This window comes from Stegostoma tigrinum, chromosome 30 (genome assembly GCF_030684315.1).
Source record: "Stegostoma tigrinum isolate sSteTig4 chromosome 30, sSteTig4.hap1, whole genome shotgun sequence".
In the NCBI taxonomy this organism is placed as follows: domain Eukaryota; kingdom Metazoa; phylum Chordata; class Chondrichthyes; order Orectolobiformes; family Stegostomatidae; genus Stegostoma; species Stegostoma tigrinum.
Genome location: NC_081383.1, coordinates 11042424 through 11065131, shown reverse-complemented (window position 1 = coordinate 11065131; position 22708 = coordinate 11042424). Strand labels below are relative to the sequence as shown.

Here is a 22708-nt window from a genome sequence, read left to right as displayed (position 1 = left end):
TTATAACTTACAACTACATTAAATAGCTTAAATAGGCCAATATATGAAAATATGTTTCTCAAGTATAAATTACTGCTTTATACATGTAAATTACATTAGTTAGGCGTATTGCAAATTAAAATCTAGTTTTGTAATTAGCTCATTTGAAAATATCAAAATCTAGTGTAACAGAAATTAATCTAACCATCACCCTTTTTTAAAAAATACAGATTCATACTACCTGAGAAACATAGCCTTTTGACTGCCGTGGCCTTACTTAAAAATGTTATTTAAACATCTAATGGAAGATAATGACTTACCTTCCCCAGGCTATGCATAAAGAATCTCAATTAATTACTTGAAACAAAATGTCAGAAGGGAATGGATGAGCTAATCGAGTCTTAAATTACATCTTTAACAGAAAAAAGGAAATACATGCAGATAAAAATGGACAGTTGAGTAAATTAGAAGCAAATCTTCATACTGTGTTTGAATAAATTACACAACCCCACCACCACTTAGCAAACAGCATTCAAAGTTCATCAAAAGTAAACTGCCACTTTCAGAGAACATACAAACCATCTCATTCACAAGGGTCAAAAACATTTAATTAACTGCTCAAAAATGTAACGCAACAATTCGCACACAATATTTTATTCAGCTTTGTTAACCTTTTTATGGCTACCTTTGAAGTTGACTTGAAGTTGGATAGCATTCAAATCAGCAAAGTCATTGTATTCATGTCAATACAATGGTTTTGTATAGATTGGAGAACCAATTATATCAATAGTGTAAAAAAAAAATCACCCAAATTATTGTCCAGACATCCATCTTATTGAACCGTAAAATGGAACGTCTGAATTTCAGTGATACCGCTTGATGCAAGATAGTGCTAAACTAAATGACTGCTATGCATTCTGGCAAGCAAAACTCAGAACCAAAAATAATTTGTATCAATTTAATGGGCTTAAAAATTCTACATAAATTAGCATAGAATCATTATTTAAATTTTAAAAAACTATACTGTTCAATTTTCCAAATTTAATACATCTGGGATTGAACTGATGAAAGAAAATTAAAAATTTTCAAGTCATGACTTCATGTCTTATTAATTTAACCATTACATATTTGGGTACATGCATACACGAACGTTGATGTTCCTGTGCTTGCTTACTATCATGCAAACTGCATTTGTGTTACTCAGTCCCTGTAGTATTTTTGGAAAAACTACTTCCTGTTGGTTTTAAGAAGTCTCAGGTATACTTTACTGTGTTCTGAGTGGGTTGGTGGAAAAGGCGATAAGGCAAGCACTCAAATAAATGTTATGCCATTTTTGGCTTACACAGGTACTGGAATTTTATACTCTGGGCAAAAAAAAAGTTTGATATTTTGGTAAGTGCGCTAGACAAAAGCATTTTTCAATTCTTATTCCAAAGTCAAAATCTAGTCCAAACTCAATCTTCACCTTTTCACAGCCCCATGCTAAAGAAAAGCAGTACATGTGCATTAACAAGGGACATCACTGGCAAATAATTGAAGACTTTATTAAAATACTCAGTAAAGTTGAAAATTTGTGACTGTCAAGCAAACTTTACTTGCAACATTGTACACTCACTCCCAAAATTAAACTTAATAGATGATGAGTCTCTCACCAATCCCAAGATATGGCTTTGGGCAGCAAACAATTTTGCAGTGAAATATATTAGATTTGAATTTTGGGGCTGGCAAGTAATTACAAGCAGGCCTCTCAAGAGTTCAGCAGCAACAATCAGCAACTGCATCACAGCAGCACTGTTACACGGCATGAGCACCACTGAATATTATGGTTGTTGCACCTTCAATGAACCTTGATGGCTAAATTACACACAAGCTCCAACAAATAGCTTATCATCAGGACCTGCAGAGGCTTTTGATGCTCATTAGTAACAGCCAAGTTAATACACTGGAATTTTAAAAAAAAATTTTGCCCAATGTACTGACCACAAGGAAGGATCAAATCTACTGGAACTGATCTACTAAGTTTCTAAACTGACACTTTAAACTCAAAATTGTTTTACATGAACTGGAGTATAGCTCGTGTACAACAAGAGCCAGACTGGTAACTGGACATAACTCCCACCCCCACCCCTTTCCAACTCAGGCAGCTTAATTCACTGCCTCCCGATACATAAAAGCAAGCATTTACAGGGTGCATTACAACACAGTATGAAGATCAAGCAAATGAGGCCACTTAACTGGATTTTTACATTAAAGCAGGTTATTATCGACTAAAGTATACAGCAAGTGACCTCTGACAAAACAAAATAAAATTGACCACCAGTCCTTCAGCATGTCAATACAGATATGACACTCATTACAAACACTACTAATTTTCTTACAACTCAAACTTAGCTAGTAAACAAATTCTGTTCTTAAAAACACATATCTGAAGGAGTGGTTTCTTAAACGGAGACTTAAATGATTAATACAGATTTCACCGGTCTTCTGATGAATAGCTAACTAACACAGCTAATTAATACTAACGTGCAAATAGCTAATAAATTCTGCTTAAATGCATGCAGACTCATTTATATATATGGGCACAATTAATTTAACTAAATTCCACAGTTTTGAAAGAGATTTTGTATATAAAATTATTGAAAAGGGTAAAAACATGAAATACAACAGATTTAGTGCCTCTTCCACAGTAAATAGGATTTAAATCTGGATCCTTCTAAGAGTTAGGTTACCTCTTAATAGGATTCTTTTAATGCTGAGACCACACACTATAACCCCAGTGAAATCTCCAGTCACCTAAGCCTCGGTTCAGTCTAAGGGTAAAATAAAACTACAACTACACACTTTTTTGCCCATGATGTCGTGATAATGCATGTTGACAGCCTGGTCCACTGATTGCTCGTCCTCGAAAGTAATAAATCCAAAACCTATCCAACGACGAAGAGTGAATCAAGGTAGCAGGGTGTAGTGACACAAAACAGGATGATGCACAGTATTAGGGCGGGGTAATTTAAAGGATTATCCCAGGGTTTCAGATAACTGGAAGCCCCTTCTGTTTAATCACTGACAGGAGGACAAGTTTCAGCCAGTCAGGATTCAGCTATAATAAAGTACAGAAATTTACCAGTGAAAACTATTCTGGATTACAAAAGCTCAAAACTACTTTATGGTGATTCCCAAGTGAAGAGAGGTTTAAAAGCTGGGACATTATTAGCCCCACCTGTTGCATGACGACTCTGTTTTGGGATAAACTGCATTTTAACCTGATCAACCATCAAGGTTGAAAGAAACTGAACAGCAAGTAAAGATGTGCCATTTCTAACCTCAGGGTGCAAAATATAAATGTAACCCAATGAGAAGTGATTTTGATTAAATTAATATTGAACTCTACGTTAATGCAACACATGGGAGAAAAAGAAGAAATATTCATGATAGGAATATTACATTCGCAACATCAGCAGTTGCTGTGGCGAGATTCTAAGCAAACAGAAGCTGGGAGTCATCAAAAGGAGACCTCTCCATGAGCAACTGTGCAACTCCTACAAGATGAAGGAATAGCCTTAGCACTAGTGTCAGGGCTCTTCAACCAGCCTCAGTTTCTCTACACTGTAATAGCTAGTCTCTTTTTTTTTCAAAAAAAGTGTATTTTTTGTGAGCAAACCAATTTTATTAACATACTTTATCTCTAGCTAAATATTTGGCCATTTAAAACATAAATAATTGCTGGCCCTCATATGAAAAAAGGCTCTTTATGTTGCAAAGAGAGGTAATCCTGAAAATCTGTACTTTAGAATTAGAGATGGGTTCTGAGATAGTACTGCAATCTAACAAGTCACCAAGAGACACAGCTTGGAATCTCTGAACATCAGATAATAAATTAAGCCTAAATTAACAGGATCTCCTAAAGACTAAAAGAATGGATGTTGCTTAGCAGAAATGCAGGCAGAACAATTAAAGAAAAGTTATACAATTAGCTAATATCCACCATCTAATAGTATTTGGCTTTCTTCAAGAAGAAATCGTAACTGTGTGAGGTAGGGATACCCAGCAGCAGTGTTCCATTTTGTAGTGTGTACTACGTAGCAAGGAAATGGAGAACGCACTTGGCCTCAACAACATGGTTAAGTTATAGTGCCAGATATGTGAAGGGATACACTTTCACCTTTTATTTGCTTGTGGACTTCAACCATTTGATCATTTCGAATATGATCTCAGCCAAGAAGGAAACAAAATCAAGAAATAATTTTAACATTACTATTGCTTTTTCTAAATAAACAATGTGATGTGAAAAATTGAATTACACAATTTGCAAACGATTTCTTGAAAACCACTGGTGAAATGATATAATTTTGGGGCCAACCAGTTTTATCTGAAACCCTGTGTTTTTCCTCTTGGTAGGCACATTGCTTTGCAGCTAGTGCTGACAGCAGCAACATAGTGCTAATGCTTTATAAACCAAACTAATATATAATATACATACACTACAGGAAGCACCCTCAAAGCTTATCCAACGATGTTGGTCAGCCCAGAGAAGTTCTATTTAAAAACATCTGATACACAAAGATACAGGCCAAAATGGTTTGCAGCAGAAAATTCTGCTGTCAGCAACAAGAGCAAATAACCAAAGTCCTGCAGTTCCCAGACAGACATATCCCATCCCTCCTGAGTGTGTAGAACTGGCCTGTACCTGTGTGATACAACTTATCACAAACCTAGAGAAGAAAATCTAAAGAGATAAGTTAATTACATTAAAACAATGCACATTTGTTTCTTACATTATTGCACTTAGATTTAACTAAATACTTATGTAAATTATGATACTTAAATAACAAGTAAAACTAAAGACTGAATTCTAATTAACTTACGTATATATTAAGACAAAAATCTTGAAAATGAATATCCAAAATAAATGAATGGATTCAGATGACAAACTAACACAAATTGTCTGACTGTGATGGCCACGTAATTATCTTCAGCTTTTTAAAAATTGAAGGATCAAAGAACTAGTTTCAGGAATAATAGTTTATTCAACAAAATTTAAGCAACGACTGATCAATTAACATCCACCCAGGACAGAAATAAACTTGGAAAACTTAATTTATTCAACAAAATAAAAGCAACTCTGCTCTAAAAAAAGTGCATTCAAATTGAGGGGAATAACAACTGACTTTCAAAAACGGAGCATGATGCTCAAAAGCTCGAACTACCATTTTAGCAAGCATACTTACTGACATGGATTTTCACATACAGATTCTTCATAAACAAAAAAGGTTCTCAGAAATGTCAAATAGACTCTATTCGCAATTTACAGTTCAAAGTAAATATGAAAGTGAGCACACCTTACATTAAACTACAAAAAAAAATTTACAGCTCAAGCTGCTGCAATTTATGATCGCACCAGTTAGCTAATTCAAGTACTGCACCACCTCTTTAAAATCTGGGTGCCTAGACTCAACTTCATATATACAAGTTTGTTTCAACTTATAGTCATAAAAATACTGACACTGAACCAGTGTACATGATACACTTACCACACATTTGGATACTATTTCTTCTCAATGGAGTAGTTTAGACTTAAAATGTTTGTAGCACTGTAAAACAATTGTGTGTTTTTGGGTGGGTGGGGAAGAGAAAACAGAATACAGTAGCAACCCATCTGACTTTATGTAGAAAGCATCCTATTCCACAATTCAATTACATCCCTTAAGCTAGGAATCTAACTCTTTGAATTTACCGATGCAAATAGTCCTCAGTGAAGCCCTGAATGTTCACCTCAACGATTTAACAATTCCACACAAAGTCATCACTAATATTGGTTTCATTTCTCCTTTCTGACATAGTACTATTTCTCAATGTATAACTTTTGACATTGCCACGGTTGTCATATTTTCACTTTTAAGAGTCAAGAGTCGTACAGCACGGCAACAGACACTTTAGTCCAACCAATTCATACCAAACATAATCCCAAAGTGAGTTAGTCCCAATTGCTTGCTCCTGGCCCATTTTCCTCCAAACCTTTCCTACTCAAACTTATATTCAAACATTATAATTATATCCACATCCACCATTTCCTCAGGAAGTTCATTCCACACACAAACCACCCTGTGTAAATAAAAATCTGCCCCTTGTATCTTTTTTTAAACCTCTCTCTAATCTCTAGTCATTAACCACAAACGTGAAAATGGAGATGGTACCTTGGTGAAAAAATGGAAGGGGAGGTCATGCACCAACATTATGGCACCACATTGTCCAAGTATGTTCCACTCAACAGCGCAGCTCAAGCTAAACAATTACAGCATAATGAGACCTTATTAATTGGGGAGTCATAGCACTTAGGATCCAGAGTCAGGGATTCCAAAGTTGTAAGAGTCATAATACCCGGATCACAATCCCACTCTTTGAATATAAGTGGTCAAAAGACATCACAAAATCTTTGAAGCTATTCAGGGCAATGCTGCAACTGTGCACTGAAAACGATGGAAATAATCCTGATCAAAAGCTGCAAGCTAAGGACAAATTCTTATAACACTAATAAAACATTTCATAACAAGTAACATGCATTTTACCCAACACACTGCACTACTGCAGAAAATAAAGCACTTTTGAAGGTGTCTCATAAAGGAAATGCATCAACCAATGAGGAGTTCCACAAGATGCAGTTTCGATAATTAAAATGTTCAAGTTGCTGGGAAAGGTTCCCTTGATCTTCTTCAAAGCAGCCAGGGGACCTTCCACATGCACATAAGGGTCAGGCAGAAGGTTAAAATATCTCACCCACCACATAAAAATTGCAAAGTATCAGCCTGAATTGCGCACTTGTATTTCTAAAATGAAGCACGAACCCCATTAGACACAAAAACACGCTATGGAAATCAAACCTGTGGCCAAAACAAATTCTTTCACACAACTTGGGTTTCACACCAATTGTTTTATATCTTATAATTTTGCAATTGCAAATCACTTACCCAAACTTAAAATTGCACAACAATCGACCAAATAAATGAACACTCATCTCATACAATAAAGCAACAGCAGCTCTGTGCTTTTACAATTTTTGCAGGGTCCACTAGATCTCTGCAATGAAGTTTTCTTGATTCTTAGTTTTTTTTTGCATTGCAACAGTTACTGGGAAATGGAAAACTGGTAGTCTAACAAGCTATTGAAATATCATGTTTTGACCAATGTTTCTAATGGTGCTATATAGAATGCACAGGTTTCCTAAGTATGGCAACTTAATATGTATAACCTGCCCTCATTGGAGGCAAGTTAAGTACTTCTCGTTTGCTTCCTCAATGATTTTTTTTTAAAAAAAGCAAAAAAAATGGAAAACTTGAGTCATATACACATTTTTGAGAACCCATTGAAAAGTACTGTATGGCTTTATAAAAGATAGTTTGTCATCTGAATATAATAAAAATGGATTAAATTATCAAAAAATGGATCAGCCTTTACCTCGGGGCCTCTGCTTCTCGGCATCATAGATCATTACCACTTCAGAGACCTAAAAGGAAGAACCAAAATATCAAGAGCAGCAAGACAGAACAATAATGCAAAGACAGGATTTAAAATTATGAAGCAATTTCAATTTGCACAAAAATCAGTTCATGCACTTCTCCTTTAAGCTCCTGGCCCATCAATCCAGCATATGACAGAAGCATTTAGAAAGCTAGAAAACTATACAGGACAAGGAAATTATTCCTTTTAGTTAAGCTAACCTAAGCAAGTGGGCAAATAACTGAAAAATACATCAAAATGTTGGAAAATATGAGGTCGTCCATTTTAGCAGGAAAAATAAACAAAGAAGCATGTTATCTGAACGTTAAGATTGTAGAGCTCTGAAAAGCCAAGGGATCTGGACGTCTTTCTGCATGAATTGCAGGTAGCTTGAATGAAGGTGGATCAAGTAATTAGCAAAGTTAATAGAATATTAGCATCTTATACATAACTTATTGCGAAGGAAATTGTATGTCTTGCTTATTATAAGAGTACAGTTGAGTCCACATATGGAATAGGGTGTACAATACTAGTCACCTTATTTAAAGAATACAAATGCACTGAAGAGGTTTAAAAGTTTACCAAACTAATATCTAGATTGCGAGGCTACAAGGTGTAGAGCAGGATGAACACAGCAGGCAAGCTGATGTTTCGGGTCCCAAACCAAAACGTCAGCTTTCCTGCTCCTCTGATGCTGCTTACCCTGCTGTGTTCATCCAACTCTACACTTTGTTGTCTCAGATTCTCTAGCATCAGCAGTTCCTACTATCTCTCTAATATCTAAATAGGACACGTTGTCTTATGAGGAAAGGTTGAATAGGCCAAGCTTATATCTGCTTGAGTTTAAAATAGCAAGAGGCAACTTGATTAAAACAGAAGATGCTGAGGTTAACCGAGTACAAAGTGACAAGTTTTGGTTCCTAACCAAAGAAATGGCATACATGCCCCTTTGAAGAACAATTACAAAAACAGGTTCATCAGACACATTCGTAGAGAGATGACCATATCCCACATTAAAGAATATAGATACTGACCTGATGTCTAAAGTAAATGAGAGGTCATCAATTTAAAACAGTAAATTTTAAACCGTTTTTACTGTTTTAGGGGTTTGAAGGGGTTGGCAGATAAATACTGATAAATGTTAACAGTTCTACAAAAACAATTAAGACAAAATTTAACTAGTGCTTTTGAAGATGTAACTACTAGAGCTAACAAAAGAGAAGTTTTAGTTTATCCAACTTAGTCTGATTTGATTTCAAAACTGTACGTGATAAACTGGAACAATTACTAACAAAACAGGGTTACAGAGTTAAGTGAAAATACCTTAATTGCTTATGTATTACAAGTTGGCAGCCCGTGCTCCTAGAATGCACTCAATAGCATTCAGCACAGACTATAAACTGAAGTTTTAATGTTCTTCAAATAGTTAGGGTCAAGTCTGAAACTGATAAGTTACTCACCACTCCAAACCTTTTGAAGTAATCCCTGAGTTCTGACTCACTACAGTTGTGAGGAATTCCACCAACAAATACCTTCTTTGATTTATTGCTGCTCTGGTTTTGTGAGCTCTTCTGCAAAGTTTAGAAAAAATTAAATGCCAATGACAATTTGTACTCTGGTACAAAAATAGCTGTAACTCATTCAAATATGCTATGAAGATGTGATGACTTGCTCGGAATTTGAAAAGTTATAGGGCAGTTCTACAGCAGGTGGGGTCGGTTAGTTCAATTCGCCGGACTACTGGTTTATGATGCAGTCTGACGCCAACAGCACGGGTTCAACTCTAAGACTGGCTGAGGTTGCTATGAAAGACTGCTTCTCAACCTCTCCGCTCGCATGGTGATGCTCAGGTTAAACCACCAACACTCATCTCTAATGAGAAAGTATCCCCGTGGTCCTCAGACTATAGTGCCTTCAACTTATTGTGTCTCACCATAAGAGATTTACACTAATACAAGTAAAAGAACTGTAAAAAGTAAAGCCACTTCAAAGCAACCTTGTGAGAATAAGATCAGATCTTGCCTGCAAAATTGCTAAAATTATAGGACATCCCAAAACCGATCCTACACTTTACTGCCTCCATGAAGATTTGCCAGTTAGTGTAAATTTGAGGTTTTTTTTTCAATCTCAGAAAATTAAGGATGACTGATCTTCAACTAGATATCTACCCACAATCAGAATCAGAAGGGTGAGCAGCATATGTAATGTCACCAATTTCAACCTCAATTCTACATTCCTGAGCACCCCTGATAATCATGGATCTCCTTCGTAATCACCCATCTTTGCCTTACAAATATTTTAAGATTCTGTATCACCTGCCTAAGGAAGAGAATTCAAAGACTGATCTTTAAAAAAAAAATTTTCTCCTTAGACTCCTTAACTTTGAACTCTGACTCCTAGTTCTAGATTCTCTCACAAAAAGGGGTCTCTCACATTTCCACGAAACTGCAGGAGAACACACGAGGTAAAAATTCTCTTAAAGCAAGCAACTTGGTGTAGTCTACAGCACCGTACTTCCTACCCAATACTTACTCCCCATCCACCTTCTTTTGGTTTTGGTTTTTCTTGCTGCATGGATCGAGGCGTACATGGTTTTGGATCAATCTGCAAGGTAAAATAGAAACATCTAATTAGAGTGGGACCAGGCCAAACTGATCAAGAGTTTGCTAGAATTGTGAATGAAAGCTGAAGTAACATGACATACGTTCTGCTTATTCTTGTATATTAGGAAAAAACCTACCCAAGAAACTTCTTGTCTGCACAAGAACAAGCACAGGAACAGGCCCTTCAGCCCACAATATTGTGCTGAACATGACACCAAATTAAATTAACCCTTCCTAGCTGCCCATTGTCCATACCCTCCATTCCTTGCTTATGCATGTGCTGATCTAAAAGCACCTTAAAAAGGTCCCTATTGCATCTGCCTCCACCACTCACTCTGGCAGCGTGTTCCAGGCACCTACCACAGCGTGCAAACAATAACTTGCCCCTTACATCTCCTCTTAAGTTTTCCCTCTCACCTTAACATCCTCTAGTATTAGACATTTCAACTCTGTGAAAAAAAAGACTGGCAACTTCATTGACGTCTCTTAATTTATAAACTTTGAATGGGTGTTCCTTCAGATTCTACTGCTCCAGGAAAATAAAACAACCCTACCTTGTCCAGCTTCTTCTTATAGCTCACAGTCTCTAACCCAGGCAGCATCCTGGTAAACCTCTCTGGCACCCTCTCGAAAGACTCACATCCTTCCTGTATTGTGACCAGCACAACACAGCTGAATCAAAGTTTATAAGGCTGCATCACTTGGTGACTCTTGCACTCAACACCGACCAATAAAGACAAGCATGCTGTTCACCATCTTTATCACCCTATCTACTCGTGTTACCACTTCCCAGGAGCTATGGACAAGGGACACCAAGATCCCGTTGCACAATAGTGTTCCAAAAGGGTTCCACCATTAACAGTATACCTTCCCTCAACATTTTATCCCCGAAGTGCAACACCTCATACTTGCCAGAATTAACCTCCGCCTGCCATTTCTCCACCCATACCTGCAGCTGATCTTATATCGTGCTCTTTCCCTTGACAGCGTTCTACACCATCTACAACTCCCCCAATCTTTGGGTCATCTGCAAGCTCACTAAACCACCCATCTACTTTTTCATCCAAGTCATTTATATAGATCAAAGTGGTCCAGTACAGATACCTGCAGAACCACTAGTCAATTTATATAATTGGTTTTAAAAGCTCCATTGCTTTAAAACAATCATCTACTCAACAAGCAACAACTGCTTAATCCTCATTGCCCTTGCCAAGTGAGCTTGTCTGAAGGAGACAGATGGTTACACGTCAATTTGAAACTTCAAAACTCGGCCTGGCCTTAAAAATGCAACAATCTGTATAATGAGTGCAATGTAGAACGATTTAGAAATAGGAGAGGGAAATACAAAGTCAAAACTACTAACTGAATTTTTAAACTACACTCGAGGTTGGTTGCTCACCGAGCTGACTTGTTGCTCCGCACGCTTTTCGTTACCATACTTGGTAACATCCTCAGTGCAGCCTCTTATGAAGCGGTGCATTTTTTTGCCTGGGTTTTTAAACTGTGGGGTCCATTGCAATGGATTGCCTCTGTTCCAGGATTCCTCCGTAATGGAATGTATACGGGGTCAGAGTTCAATGTGTTTAATAATAGCCTGCTTTGTGGAGTACCACGCTTCCAGGAATTCTCTTCTTGTCTTTGCCTAGCCTGTCCCAGGATCTTGGTGCTGTCCCAGTCGAAGTCATGGTTCTCCTTGTCAATGTGCATTGAGATGAGTATTTGTCATGTCTTTTTGTAGCCAGTTGGTGTACTAACAGGCTATTATTAGCAGGCTACTATTAAACACATTGAACTCCAACCACCTATACATTCCACTACAAAGGAAACCTGGAAGAGAGGCAAACCATCGCAAAAGGCCCGAGTTTAAAAATCCAGGCGAAAAAACACACCGCTTCATCAGAGGCTGCACTGAGGATGTTACCGTACTTGGTAACAAAACATCTGTGGAACAACAAACCAGCTCGGCAAGCCAACCAATCTCAACACCCACAACCCGAACTACAGATCTACTCCAAAACCGTATACACAAATAACTTGCAGGAACATGATTAATAGCTGAAGAACTGTAATATCAAACTGATTTTTAAATTGTTCTTTTAATTGTTTGTAGATGGTTCAAGGATCAGAAAACTTAGAAATAACTATTTAAACTGTTTGAGAAAAATCAATTGGAAACTCACCGTTCTACCATCAAGGTTATGAGGTCTGCTGGCTAGTACTGTGGCCACACAGTTTGGATCCTTGAACTTCACAAATCCAAAACCTCGAGACTGATTTGTCATCTTGTCTTTCATGATTACACAATCTACCACCTCACCATATTGAGAGAAGTAGTCACGGAGCGTCTCTGTTAAAATATTAAAAATTATCGACAAATCCATCGTTTTCCACTTTTAATAGCTATCACAGCCACTAAATTGGTTCCCAACCTACAAACTGATGTGCTTGAACAGAATAACTGGGTATTTGTTTTCAAGTTGCTCAGTTCAAATCCTCAAATTCTAATATTCAAAAACTGGAAATCAAGGATTTGAATAAGCTATGCAGTTGCTTGAAATTTATAAGCAATAGCCCAGACATTGCGACCCATAGATATGTATTGACAGAAAACCTAAATTGGAAATTATTCATTCAAAACATCCAATGATGTTACTTAACTTACTTACAGCTTGGAGACTTTACTAACAGAAGAGGTTTCCTTGATAAAAGAATCAAAGATGCACTCTATCAAGACCAAACCAAAAGGTTAAAAGTCATCTTTCAATTGCTAACCAAACTGTAATGTTAATAAAAGAGCACATAACCTACCCTGTGTAGTGTTCCAGTCAAGACCACCCACAAACAGCTTCCTGAAAATATAAAACTGTAGAATTAGCATTTTCCTGAAGCAATGTTATCCTCTAAAATATTCATCAAGAAATTATATATAATAGGATTTCATAAGTTTGCACTGTTAAATTTGGTATTGGATTCAAGACGAACACTTCACACCTCCTTACTTTTATTTTAGTTTTGTACAACGCCAACACGCTTTAAGTGCCCATCAGTTTCAGCCTGTGGATTGATTTATCAATTCACATTAGTCCAGAGATTAGATTTTCAATGAAATTCTTAAATACAAACCATAATTTTATTCCAGATGACATTCAAATTACCTTAGTTGTCTCACACAGAAATAATACTTAAATATCGCTACCGTTAGTTATTTCCATCATAAATTACTAAATTACCGATTGTACAGAAGGAAATGAATTAAATGCTCGACTGCAAAGCAACACAACCACAGATCACAATCCACTTCTGCAGACTTACCGAGAGATAGCACGAGCCAACAGACAGGAAGAACTTTTAAACCTTTCCTTTCCTTGGTGGGTCCCACTGGTTCTTTTAGCCCTGAATACTCAGGTATTGGGGCCTTGGTTCAGCATCTTGTCCAAAAAGCACAAGGGTGCCAAACACCAGACTAGTTTTTCTTTATACATATCCTATCGCCCAATGATCCATAAAAGTCAATTTACTGTTCTTAATCTTGTATTCAAATCCATCAATAGTGCCAGAATTTCAGTCTTTCAAACTTTTCAAACCTACAGGCATCTAAAGACCATTGTCTCAAACTCTCTTCCATAGCCAGTACTGCTGCCATGTGACAGTGAGATAAGCATCTAACGCTGAACCTTCATTCATGCCTTTACAGCCTCTACTCCAAAGGCAGTTTTGGTTGACTTCACACATTTGCCTCTCTATAAACTCCACCTAAAACTCTCCTCCCTCTATCTTAACATGCAGGTTGCAATCATCCATGCTTGCTAGTAATAGCACTCATGAACGAACACAGTGCATTTAAAAATTCTCTGTGCTTTCAATCCCTTCATTAGCTTGGGCCACCCCTTTTAATCTAACTCCTCAATCCTCAGGTGTTGATGCTTCTGACATTTTCAACATTACCCAACTTTAACTGCCTCACCCAGTAGTCAAGACTTTTTAAGTTCCTAAATCTATTTCTTAACACATCTTTAAGATACTCAACATCTGACTCTGAACAATCTGCTACTTTCACCTTACAAGATGTAGTATTAATGTTGATTAAGTACCTTGTGACAGTAAATTTGAGATGCTACATAAATGCAACTTTCTTACAGCACGTAGTACTTGTAGTTGGCACCATGATTATCACACTGCCACCAATCCGCATACCGCCTTCTTCAAAAAATCAGTGAGCAATATCTATTAGTGGGATATCTAATCAAGATTATATATTTACTTTTGCAACAAGTGCAACTTTAATAGCTACTTGTGTAGTGAAGTTTGTGTCACAGAAAAGAGGTGTCTATAGACTATTTTGCCTCTCACAATCACTTTTGTCATTTAAAGCCCTGTTTTCCACCCCATTAGTTCTTTCCTCCATTTCCTTGCCTGAAATCTGACCCACCTCAAACTTTTACCAATGCTATAAGGTTCACTGGAATGAAACATTCATTTTGTTTCTCTCCAGAATCACCTTGAAATATTTTGTTAAGGATCCACATTATTTTCCTTTGGTTAACTTGTGTAGGGTGGCACAATGGTTAGCAATGCTGCCTCATAGCACCAGGGGCAAGGACTCAATTCCAGCCTCTTGCTGAGTGTTCCAGTTACCTCCCACAGTTCAAAAGATATGCAGGTTAAGTTGAGTGGCCATGATAAATTGCCCTGCAGAGTACTAGAACATGCAGACTAGCTATGGTAAATGCAGGAATACATGTACAGGAAGGGATGCTCCTCAGAGGATCAGAGCAGACGCAATGGGCCCAACAACTTCTATATGCATTGTGGGGATTCCACTTGTGTATACCCCAGTTCCTGCATCTCTTCAACATGTCTATTTACGACAAAATCCACTTCCTCACAATGCCGGAAAGGAGGCACCAACACAAAAGTTGGAGGACACTAGATCTGTGTACCAGTCTATTTTTCTCTTTCTTCTTCTAAAAAAAGAGACCAGCTGAGAAAGTGCTGCTTGCATTCTCAAATTCGTACTCCTGAAAACGTGTGGAATAATTATAGAGACCATATTAATCATTCATTTTGGGCAGCACATGTAGCAGAATGAAAGGCCACTTTCGAACAGGTCAAAGTTAATTTTGCATTGATTTGGAGACAAAATAACCTTATTGCGGGGGGGGGGGGCAGAAAGAGTGCATGCCTTTAAATTGTTTGCATCTTAAATTCCTGAAGACATTACCAGATCCCCGACAAATACCAGCAAACATCAACTAGTACAAGTCTTAATGGGCAGGCTGATAGGAATAGCACATGTTCGGTTTTATTACGACACACGCAAGTTTAACACTTTCTTTTCGAGTTGAACTTTCTTTTTCCATCCCTGGGCATGGTCGGCGAAAATGACTAATAACATTCAAAAAAACTGCAAACGCTGGAAAAACTCAGCATCCGCAAGGAGAAAATAAGAGTTAACATTTTGGATGCCAAGGCCATAATTGGCGGAAAAGCCCAGCAGGCCTGGCACCGTCTGTGAAGAGAAATCAAAAGTTAACGTTTCCGGACCGTTGATCGTTCCTCAGAACGGATGGTAACCCGACACGTTAACTTTTGATTTCTCTTCAAAAGATGTTGCCAGGCCTGCTGAGCTTTTCCAGCAACTTCGGTTTTTGTTTGATTTGCAGCTACCGCAGTCCTTTGGATTTTTCTTAAATAACATTTTGGGAGCAATGACACTCCTTCGGCCCTGATAACAGCCACATGGTATAGCACGTGGTGAGGTAGCATTTCCTAGTTCTGCAAAAAAAAAGAAATCGCTGCTAAACTGGCGCTTCTAAAGAGGAGAAAAAAAGAGCCTAGAGATAGTAACGGGATTTTACCATAAGATCTGTCGTGTGTTTGGGTTACACGTGCCGAGGATTTGGACTTGTGTCCCCTCACCATTCTTCTTCCTCCCTACCCTCACATCCAACCCTCCACCCCCCACCGTCAGCGTGCTTTAAATAAAGAGCGAAACAAATGAGCACCAAGGAGGAAAAAGGGACTTAAAACTTGGTGTGAGGTAAAGGAAACACTCGGGGAGAAGAAAAAAAAATCAAACGGACGAACTGAGGCCAGGTTAAACTCAGACGGTGAAAGGAAAATAAAAAAACCTTTCTCCCGCCTGGACATTGACCTTCACCAGGCGCCATTACCGTACTCCTCTGTTCCCGGGTCCCTTTTAAGTTTTCTTTCCTTGTCATTAACGGGGAGGCGGGGAAAACAAAAATAAATACACGACTTTTTTTGAAAAAAAGAAAACGTTAAATTAAACTCCGGCGGCTAGTCGTCGCCATCAACCTCAACGGCTGCCCGCGCACGCGTTGAAGGGAAAAACTTTGGTCTCCAAACTCAAGCTAAGGCTGCGGGGCCTACTCTCCGGCCTCTTACCCGATCTCGTCGCCGCCCTGGTTGTTCATGGCGGCGGGTGGGGAGGAAACGGGGCTGTCGGCGCGGCTCGACGGCAAGGCGGTTTCTCGGTGTTGGTCGGCCGTTTTCTCCGATTTTCACTGGATCTCTCTTTGTGCCGGTCTGTATGTCTTTTTTCTCTCCCCTCCCCTTTCCGCCGGAGCTAACGGGTCCGGTCACCGAGCGGCTCGGATCGATTAGCGCTCCGCTTTTCACTTTATTTTTCCTTCCTCCTACCCCCACCACCACCACCTCCTCCTCCACCTCCAGCAGCAGCACCGCCGGCGGCTGCTTCGGCGCCTGCGCTTCACCGACACTGAGAGGGACAAACAGAGCGAGCGAGAGCGGCAATGATGGTGGGGGAGGGGAAAAGGGGGGAAAAAATCCCAACCGACGCTGAAACTGCGCAACAACCGCAGCGCTACGGGGTCTCCCGCACTGCACGTCAGAGCGTCTCCATGGCAACCCGCCATCCGGGACCCTCCGTGTGGCGGGACCGGGCCGCGTCGTCCGCTGGGAGTTGTAGTTTCCCTTTGCCGCAGCCGCCATGCTTGGACTTCTTTTTACTGGGAGGAGGAGGAGAAGGAAACGTCAAATTCGTCGGCAATGCGCGTTTTGTATTATTCTTTTCTGCCGAAATTTGAATTGTGGTTGCCGGTTAGGTAGGTGACGCCCTATTCGCATACGGCAAACCATCCCCGAAAACGGGGCGGGGGAGAAGCCTCACGCAACTGCGAACGCTGGAAATTAGAACAAGAAAACAAATTGTGTGGAAAATTCTGGAGGCAACCTTCCTCTTCATAAATCCTGCTGAGTCGCCCCCGTGATTTGTTTTGGTTTTCCCCTCCCCAACGATGAAGACCGACTTGCATTTATGTAGCGCCCTCCGCAATCTCTGCCTGTCTAGAAATATTTATTCCCTGCCCCGTAGTCAGTGTAATGTAGAAATTGTTGTGAGGTACAAAACCTTGCAGTGCCACAAGCCTAGCAAAAAATAAAACTTTGCATTGTACCTTTTACAACCACTGCAGTCTCAAAACACTTTATGGAGTCCTAGAGTTTTATTGCACCGAAAAATGACCTTGAGCCCATCCTGTCCGTAACAGTAGTCAAACACATCTATTTTTGTTCCATTTTTTCCAGCAGTTGGCCCATGGTGTTTCAACTGCACGTTTTACGTGTCTAAAACGCCCGGAGGGTTCCCACATCTACCCTTTTTAAGCAGTGAGATCCTGATACCCACCATTCTCTGGCTGAAAACATTTTCCTTCTAAACTTCCAGATCCTTACCTTGCAAAAGGTGACTGCTGGAATTTAACCCCTTACTAATGAAGTATTCTTCAAACTCCTTCACCTAATTAAGGAAATATAGCAATCAATTTGCACACAGCCAAGCTTACTCTAATTACGGAGTGAAAGTTCTGTAAATCGGCAGATGCTTGGTTCTTGGGCAAGCGCAGCTATCAAAGGGGGAAACAAGCTGTTTTTCTCCTGCCTTCATTGGAATGAAACATCAGGCTAGATTTGCCCCTTCGAGGGTGGTGTGCTAAGAATTTGCCTAAGTAGCAAACTGAAAACTAGCCAGTGTGGTAGTTGAAATGTGCTAACACTCATTGCACATTTTCCAGCATCACAATATATAAACACATAACCACACCTAAAAGAAGAAAAAGAAATAGCACCTTTCACAATTTTAAATGTTCCAAATTGTCTTTAGAGCCAATGAAGTATCTCTGAAGTGTAGTCATTGTAATATGAAAATTGTGGTACAAACACTAAACTCCCACAAACAATAACAATGAGATAAGCTTTTATCTATTATTTGAAGGTTAAATATTGGCCAACAATAGCAAAGAGAACTCCCCTGCTTATTTTCAAATTCTTGCCATGGAATCTTTATATCCCGCTGAGAGGGCAAACAGGATGGAGGTTTTATATCTCTTCCAGAAGCTGCCACAAAAATTTGCTGTCCAATCTGAGATTCCAACCTAATGATTTAATTGTCATTTTCCTATTTTTATTTCACTTAGTTTGTTGTTAATTTGCCTGCCCCAGCTTGAATCTTTATTGTGTGACCCTAATTGGCAATTAAAGAATTCAGGTGGCCATTCAGGCCATGGTGTCTCCATTAATTCACCTTTGGTTTTTGTTCCCCTTTTGAAACTTGCCTGTTGAATTTGCTTCCAGCTCCTTTTCAGGCAACATAGTCCTGAACACTGGGTAGGGAGAATTACCTCAACTTAGAAATTCTCTCTTTGAATTTCTCTAAACTCTCCTTCCTTCAGGTGCTCTGTAAACCTACATAATTTTAAAAAACGTTTAGTTATCTGTCCTCAGAGATAGTACAGTGTGGAGCTGAAGGAACACAGCAAGCCAGGCAGCATGAGAGGAGCAGGAAAATTGATGTTTTGGCTTGAGACCCTTCTTCATCTGTCCTGATATCTTATGTGATTGCAAGTGAAATTTTGTTTGATGTCATTGTGGAGCAACGAGAAGATGTTTTATTACCATGTTGTTCATTACAAGTACAGCAGCCTCAAATGAACAAGACAAATTAAATGTGTAAAATAAATGTATTTTGTTGTTATTCATTTGGTTTAGACCCCAGGATGATGCTGCATATCTAAGTGAATAAAGATAAGGCAACTGACAGAAGACAGTTTTAGGATTATTATCAGGAATGTTTTGAGTGATGGCCCTGGGCCCCTTTGGAGCAACCTCAGTCAAGTCACGAATCATTGCAGCCACAAAAGAGTTGAAAGTCTGAGGCCCAGGAACAAGAATGTGCTGGTTCCTTGCAAATCTCCAGTTTGGAGTGAACTTTCGGGAGTACATGGCTGCTGCTGAGGGGGGAGAGAGAGAGAAAGCGAGCGAGCAAGCAAGCAGTGTCACCAAAGAACAATCTATGCTGGAAGTGAAATCATTGAACAGGCAATGCACTTATTTATTTGTATTTAGTTTGCAGAAATTCAAAGAAAAATGTAGAGAAAGGGGCTGAGAGAGTGATTTAAAAGATACAAATTGACAAGTGCTTCAAATGATTTTCAAGATTCCTTCAAATACTGTGACTGAAATTAGAAAATAATTTTTCCTTTGTTATTGGACAAATTAGAGGTTAATTTTTTTCTAGAATGTCTTTAATAAGACAAATTAGATTGCTCTTTGCCTCTTTTGTGCTTCAATCATAGCTGCATATGAGTTTGCCTAAATGACATTCCTTATGGACAAGATCCTCTGAATTGTTGACATTGCAAGGGACGTCAAAAATCTGTTCCCTCGCTGCTTGAACTAGTAATGTTTATTCTTGTATTAAAAGCATGTAGTATATTTGCCTGGAACTTTGATCCTTGAGTAATTCGATGGTGAATCTAAAATGGATTCTATAAAACTAAATTTAATTTCCTTCTCTGCCAAAGAGATAGGGGATAGTCAGTTGCATAGTGACATACAAAACAAGGTCCCAATGGTTAAGGACACCACTTTTGAGATATCAGCAGCGACTATATTCATTTGCATAGGTGATGAAAGAGAAAGGGGGCACTCATAAATGCAAATTAATAATACCTTTTCATTTAAGTCAGAGTTTTACAACACAAGGAGAGGCCTTTTGGCATATCATTGTCTGCACCAATCATCAAGCACCCATCTACTCTAGTCCCATTTTCTAGCACAGAGCCTATAAATTGTATGCTGTGGTGCATCAAGTGATCACCTATATACTTAAAAATGTCATGATGATTCATAACTCTACTGCCCTTTCAAGTAGTCAGTTACAAATACCCACCACCCTCTAGGTGCAAACAATTTTAACTTCCTGACTGGCACAGACTCTGGGAACAAGGGTGTATTTTTTGGGCTGTAAACTCAAGGACCCTATGAACAAATCCCCTCTAAGCCTCTTGCTCTTTATCCTAAATCTATACTCCCTTGACCCTTCAACTACAATGAACAGCTGCTTTCTATCTACCTTGTCCGTGTCCCTTATAATGCTGTACATCTCAATCAGGTCCTCCGTCGGCCTTCTCTGCTCCAAGGAAAACAACCCCAGCTTGTCTAGTCTTTCTTAATAACTGAAATACTGCAGCCCAGGAAAATTTTGCCAAGGTCTGTTTGTATTTGCACATGGTCTTGGACACATATTAAGGGCTTCTGTTAGCTGTGACTTCACATTTCCTAAATGCTTACTTCTCCAAAAGTAAAGTTTGGTCCAACTCAAGGCAGCCCAAGACGCCCGGCCCACCAATATTATGAGTGAAATTATGTTGAAAAGGGACAGTGAGGAATGGATGACCCAGCTTCTTGTTCGCAGGAACAGGAAGAAGAAGCAAAATTCTCCAGGGTGTAGCAAGTACCTGAACTTCCCCATATCCTTCACCCAAACACCACTTCAGAAGAGGGATAAAAAGATCTCAAAACTACATTAAAACATTGAGAGACTGAAAAAAGAGAGGGCAGCCAGTGCCAGTGGGTGGAAGTGCTTGAGGCACAGAATAAAAAGCTTGGAAAAACACTTACAGAATTGGGTAACTTATTTATTTTGTACATTATTTTCAACTCCTCTGTGTCTAAAGCAATATTGAATGGAGGGAGAGAGACACCTAAATTCGCTTTTGCTCAGTGGCCTCCTGGAATGATACTAATGATTTTCCATGTTTGCAATGAGGAAGGCAACAGAGGTCCTAATTACAGGAGCCCCCAATATCAAAGGATATTCAACCCAAAATGCTCCCAAACCTTGGAGATACCGCTGACGACCTGTATTCTCCAACTGACGGTAAGGTAAGTAATCTTATAATGATTTCAGAGCAGCACCTTAATTGTGCCTTTTAAGCAGAACTGCATGTAGAAGTAGATAGTACTGACTGCAGTATTAAACCTGCCTCACTAGCACTGCACCTTAATCACTTGCAGTAGGTGACATACTTAGTGTTTTAAATGTACAATGCTGAGCTGTCCCTGACTTCACTTCCAGGAGCAATTATTAAATGGGATTGAGTCCCCAGAGGACTCTGGAATTCTGTCCACAGCCAGAGGTCAAATTCTCTAAGTCCCTAGCTGTTGGCATCTGATGCTCTGATACACTCTGGGAGAGGTTGATTTGGGGGACACCCCACCCACAGTTTGTGAACCATGGGGATACTGCAAAGCTGGGGTTTTTACCCCAAAAGTTGAATGCAGTCAAAGGTTCAGTCTCACTGAATTGCAGTCAATTCACTCAAATAACACATTAAATTAAATTGTTAATGCTTTGTCTCATTTGCCAGTTTTTGGGCGTTCCATTTTGTGCTGTGGCTAAAGACTTAAATAAATCCTTTGTCTAATACTTCTCTTCATCCACCACCACCATATTGCCTGTGCCACTTCTACATCCAAGGATTAAGTGAAGAGTGACAAGAGAAAGTCAGAAGCTGAATAAGTATACTTCAAAAAAAAGACTTCAACAAAAAACAATTTCTTAATTTCATTATATTCAGAGAAATTAATCTTATTTGCTAAAATTACTTTTTATTTGATTTTTGTAACATTTGATTTTTTCAATAAAACTTTGGAACTTACAGCTACAGTCAGTTTCTCTTGGATTCTTCATTACTTAAATACAAACCTCCTAGGCTTAGACCTGAGTTAATTGTTGCCAACAGGTCTCAATTTTTGGTTGCCAACTGCTGAGTACAGTGGCAACTGAACTGCTTTTTTTTAAACTTTGGAATATACTGGTTTTTGGGTTAAGGATTAATAAAGGTGTAGAGAACAAACAGACTTGAATTCAATTCAGTGCATCACTCAGAGGTCTTTGTAGCATATGTTGTTACAGCTTAAGACTATAAGTCCTATCAGTAACAACAACTTGCATTTGTAAACTTGTCCTTTTAATATATTAAGTGTTCCCAAGACATTGCGCAGAAAAGTACAGCATCGATACAAAAGTGAAGGAGAGAAGACAAAAAATCCAGATCATTATCTTCTTTCCAAACCATTTTGGTATCTTGATCAATCTGAGTTAACATGCTCGGAAGGAAGTAGAGGAAAAATCATTTGAATGACTGGAAATAAAAGACGCTGTCAGTGTTATTGACAATTCACCTTCCAACACAGATACTTCTGCATATACCACAGTGAAGTGAATGGGAACAGTTTCATGTGCCAAGTTAAAAGAAGACTAAAAATACATCTCATGAATGACTTTATTTTAATAATCTACATCGTCACAA

The 22708-nt window shown here is 38.9% G+C and overlaps 1 protein-coding gene and 1 long non-coding RNA gene across 4 annotated transcripts in view; one reads left to right on the top strand and one right to left on the bottom strand.

Annotated features, from left to right (window-relative positions):
• The window catches only part of dazap1 (DAZ associated protein 1), a 22625-nt gene extending 5701 nt beyond the window's left edge, over positions 1–16924 (bottom strand). For 2 of the 3 annotated variants that reach the window (XM_048560150.2, XM_048560153.2), the window contains exons 1-7: positions 16482–16924; positions 12882–12922; positions 12254–12420; positions 10003–10074; positions 8931–9041; positions 7429–7477; positions 2821–2903 (exon numbers count right to left, since the gene is read on the bottom strand). In XM_048560150.2, the coding sequence (XP_048416107.1) occupies positions 2821–2903; positions 7429–7477; positions 8931–9041; positions 10003–10074; positions 12254–12420; positions 12882–12922; positions 16482–16510 (552 nt within the window). In that variant the 5' untranslated portion in view covers positions 16511–16924. The remainder of the gene's footprint in view (positions 1–2820; positions 2904–7428; positions 7478–8930; positions 9042–10002; positions 10075–12253; positions 12421–12881; positions 12923–16481) is intronic. The other variant, XM_048560152.2, reaches the window with a different exon arrangement.
• LOC132206096 (uncharacterized) lies at positions 16417–22708 on the top strand. Its single transcript, XR_009442817.1, has 3 exons — positions 16417–17161; positions 19101–21278; positions 22380–22708. It is a non-coding gene; the product is annotated as an uncharacterized LOC132206096 (long non-coding RNA).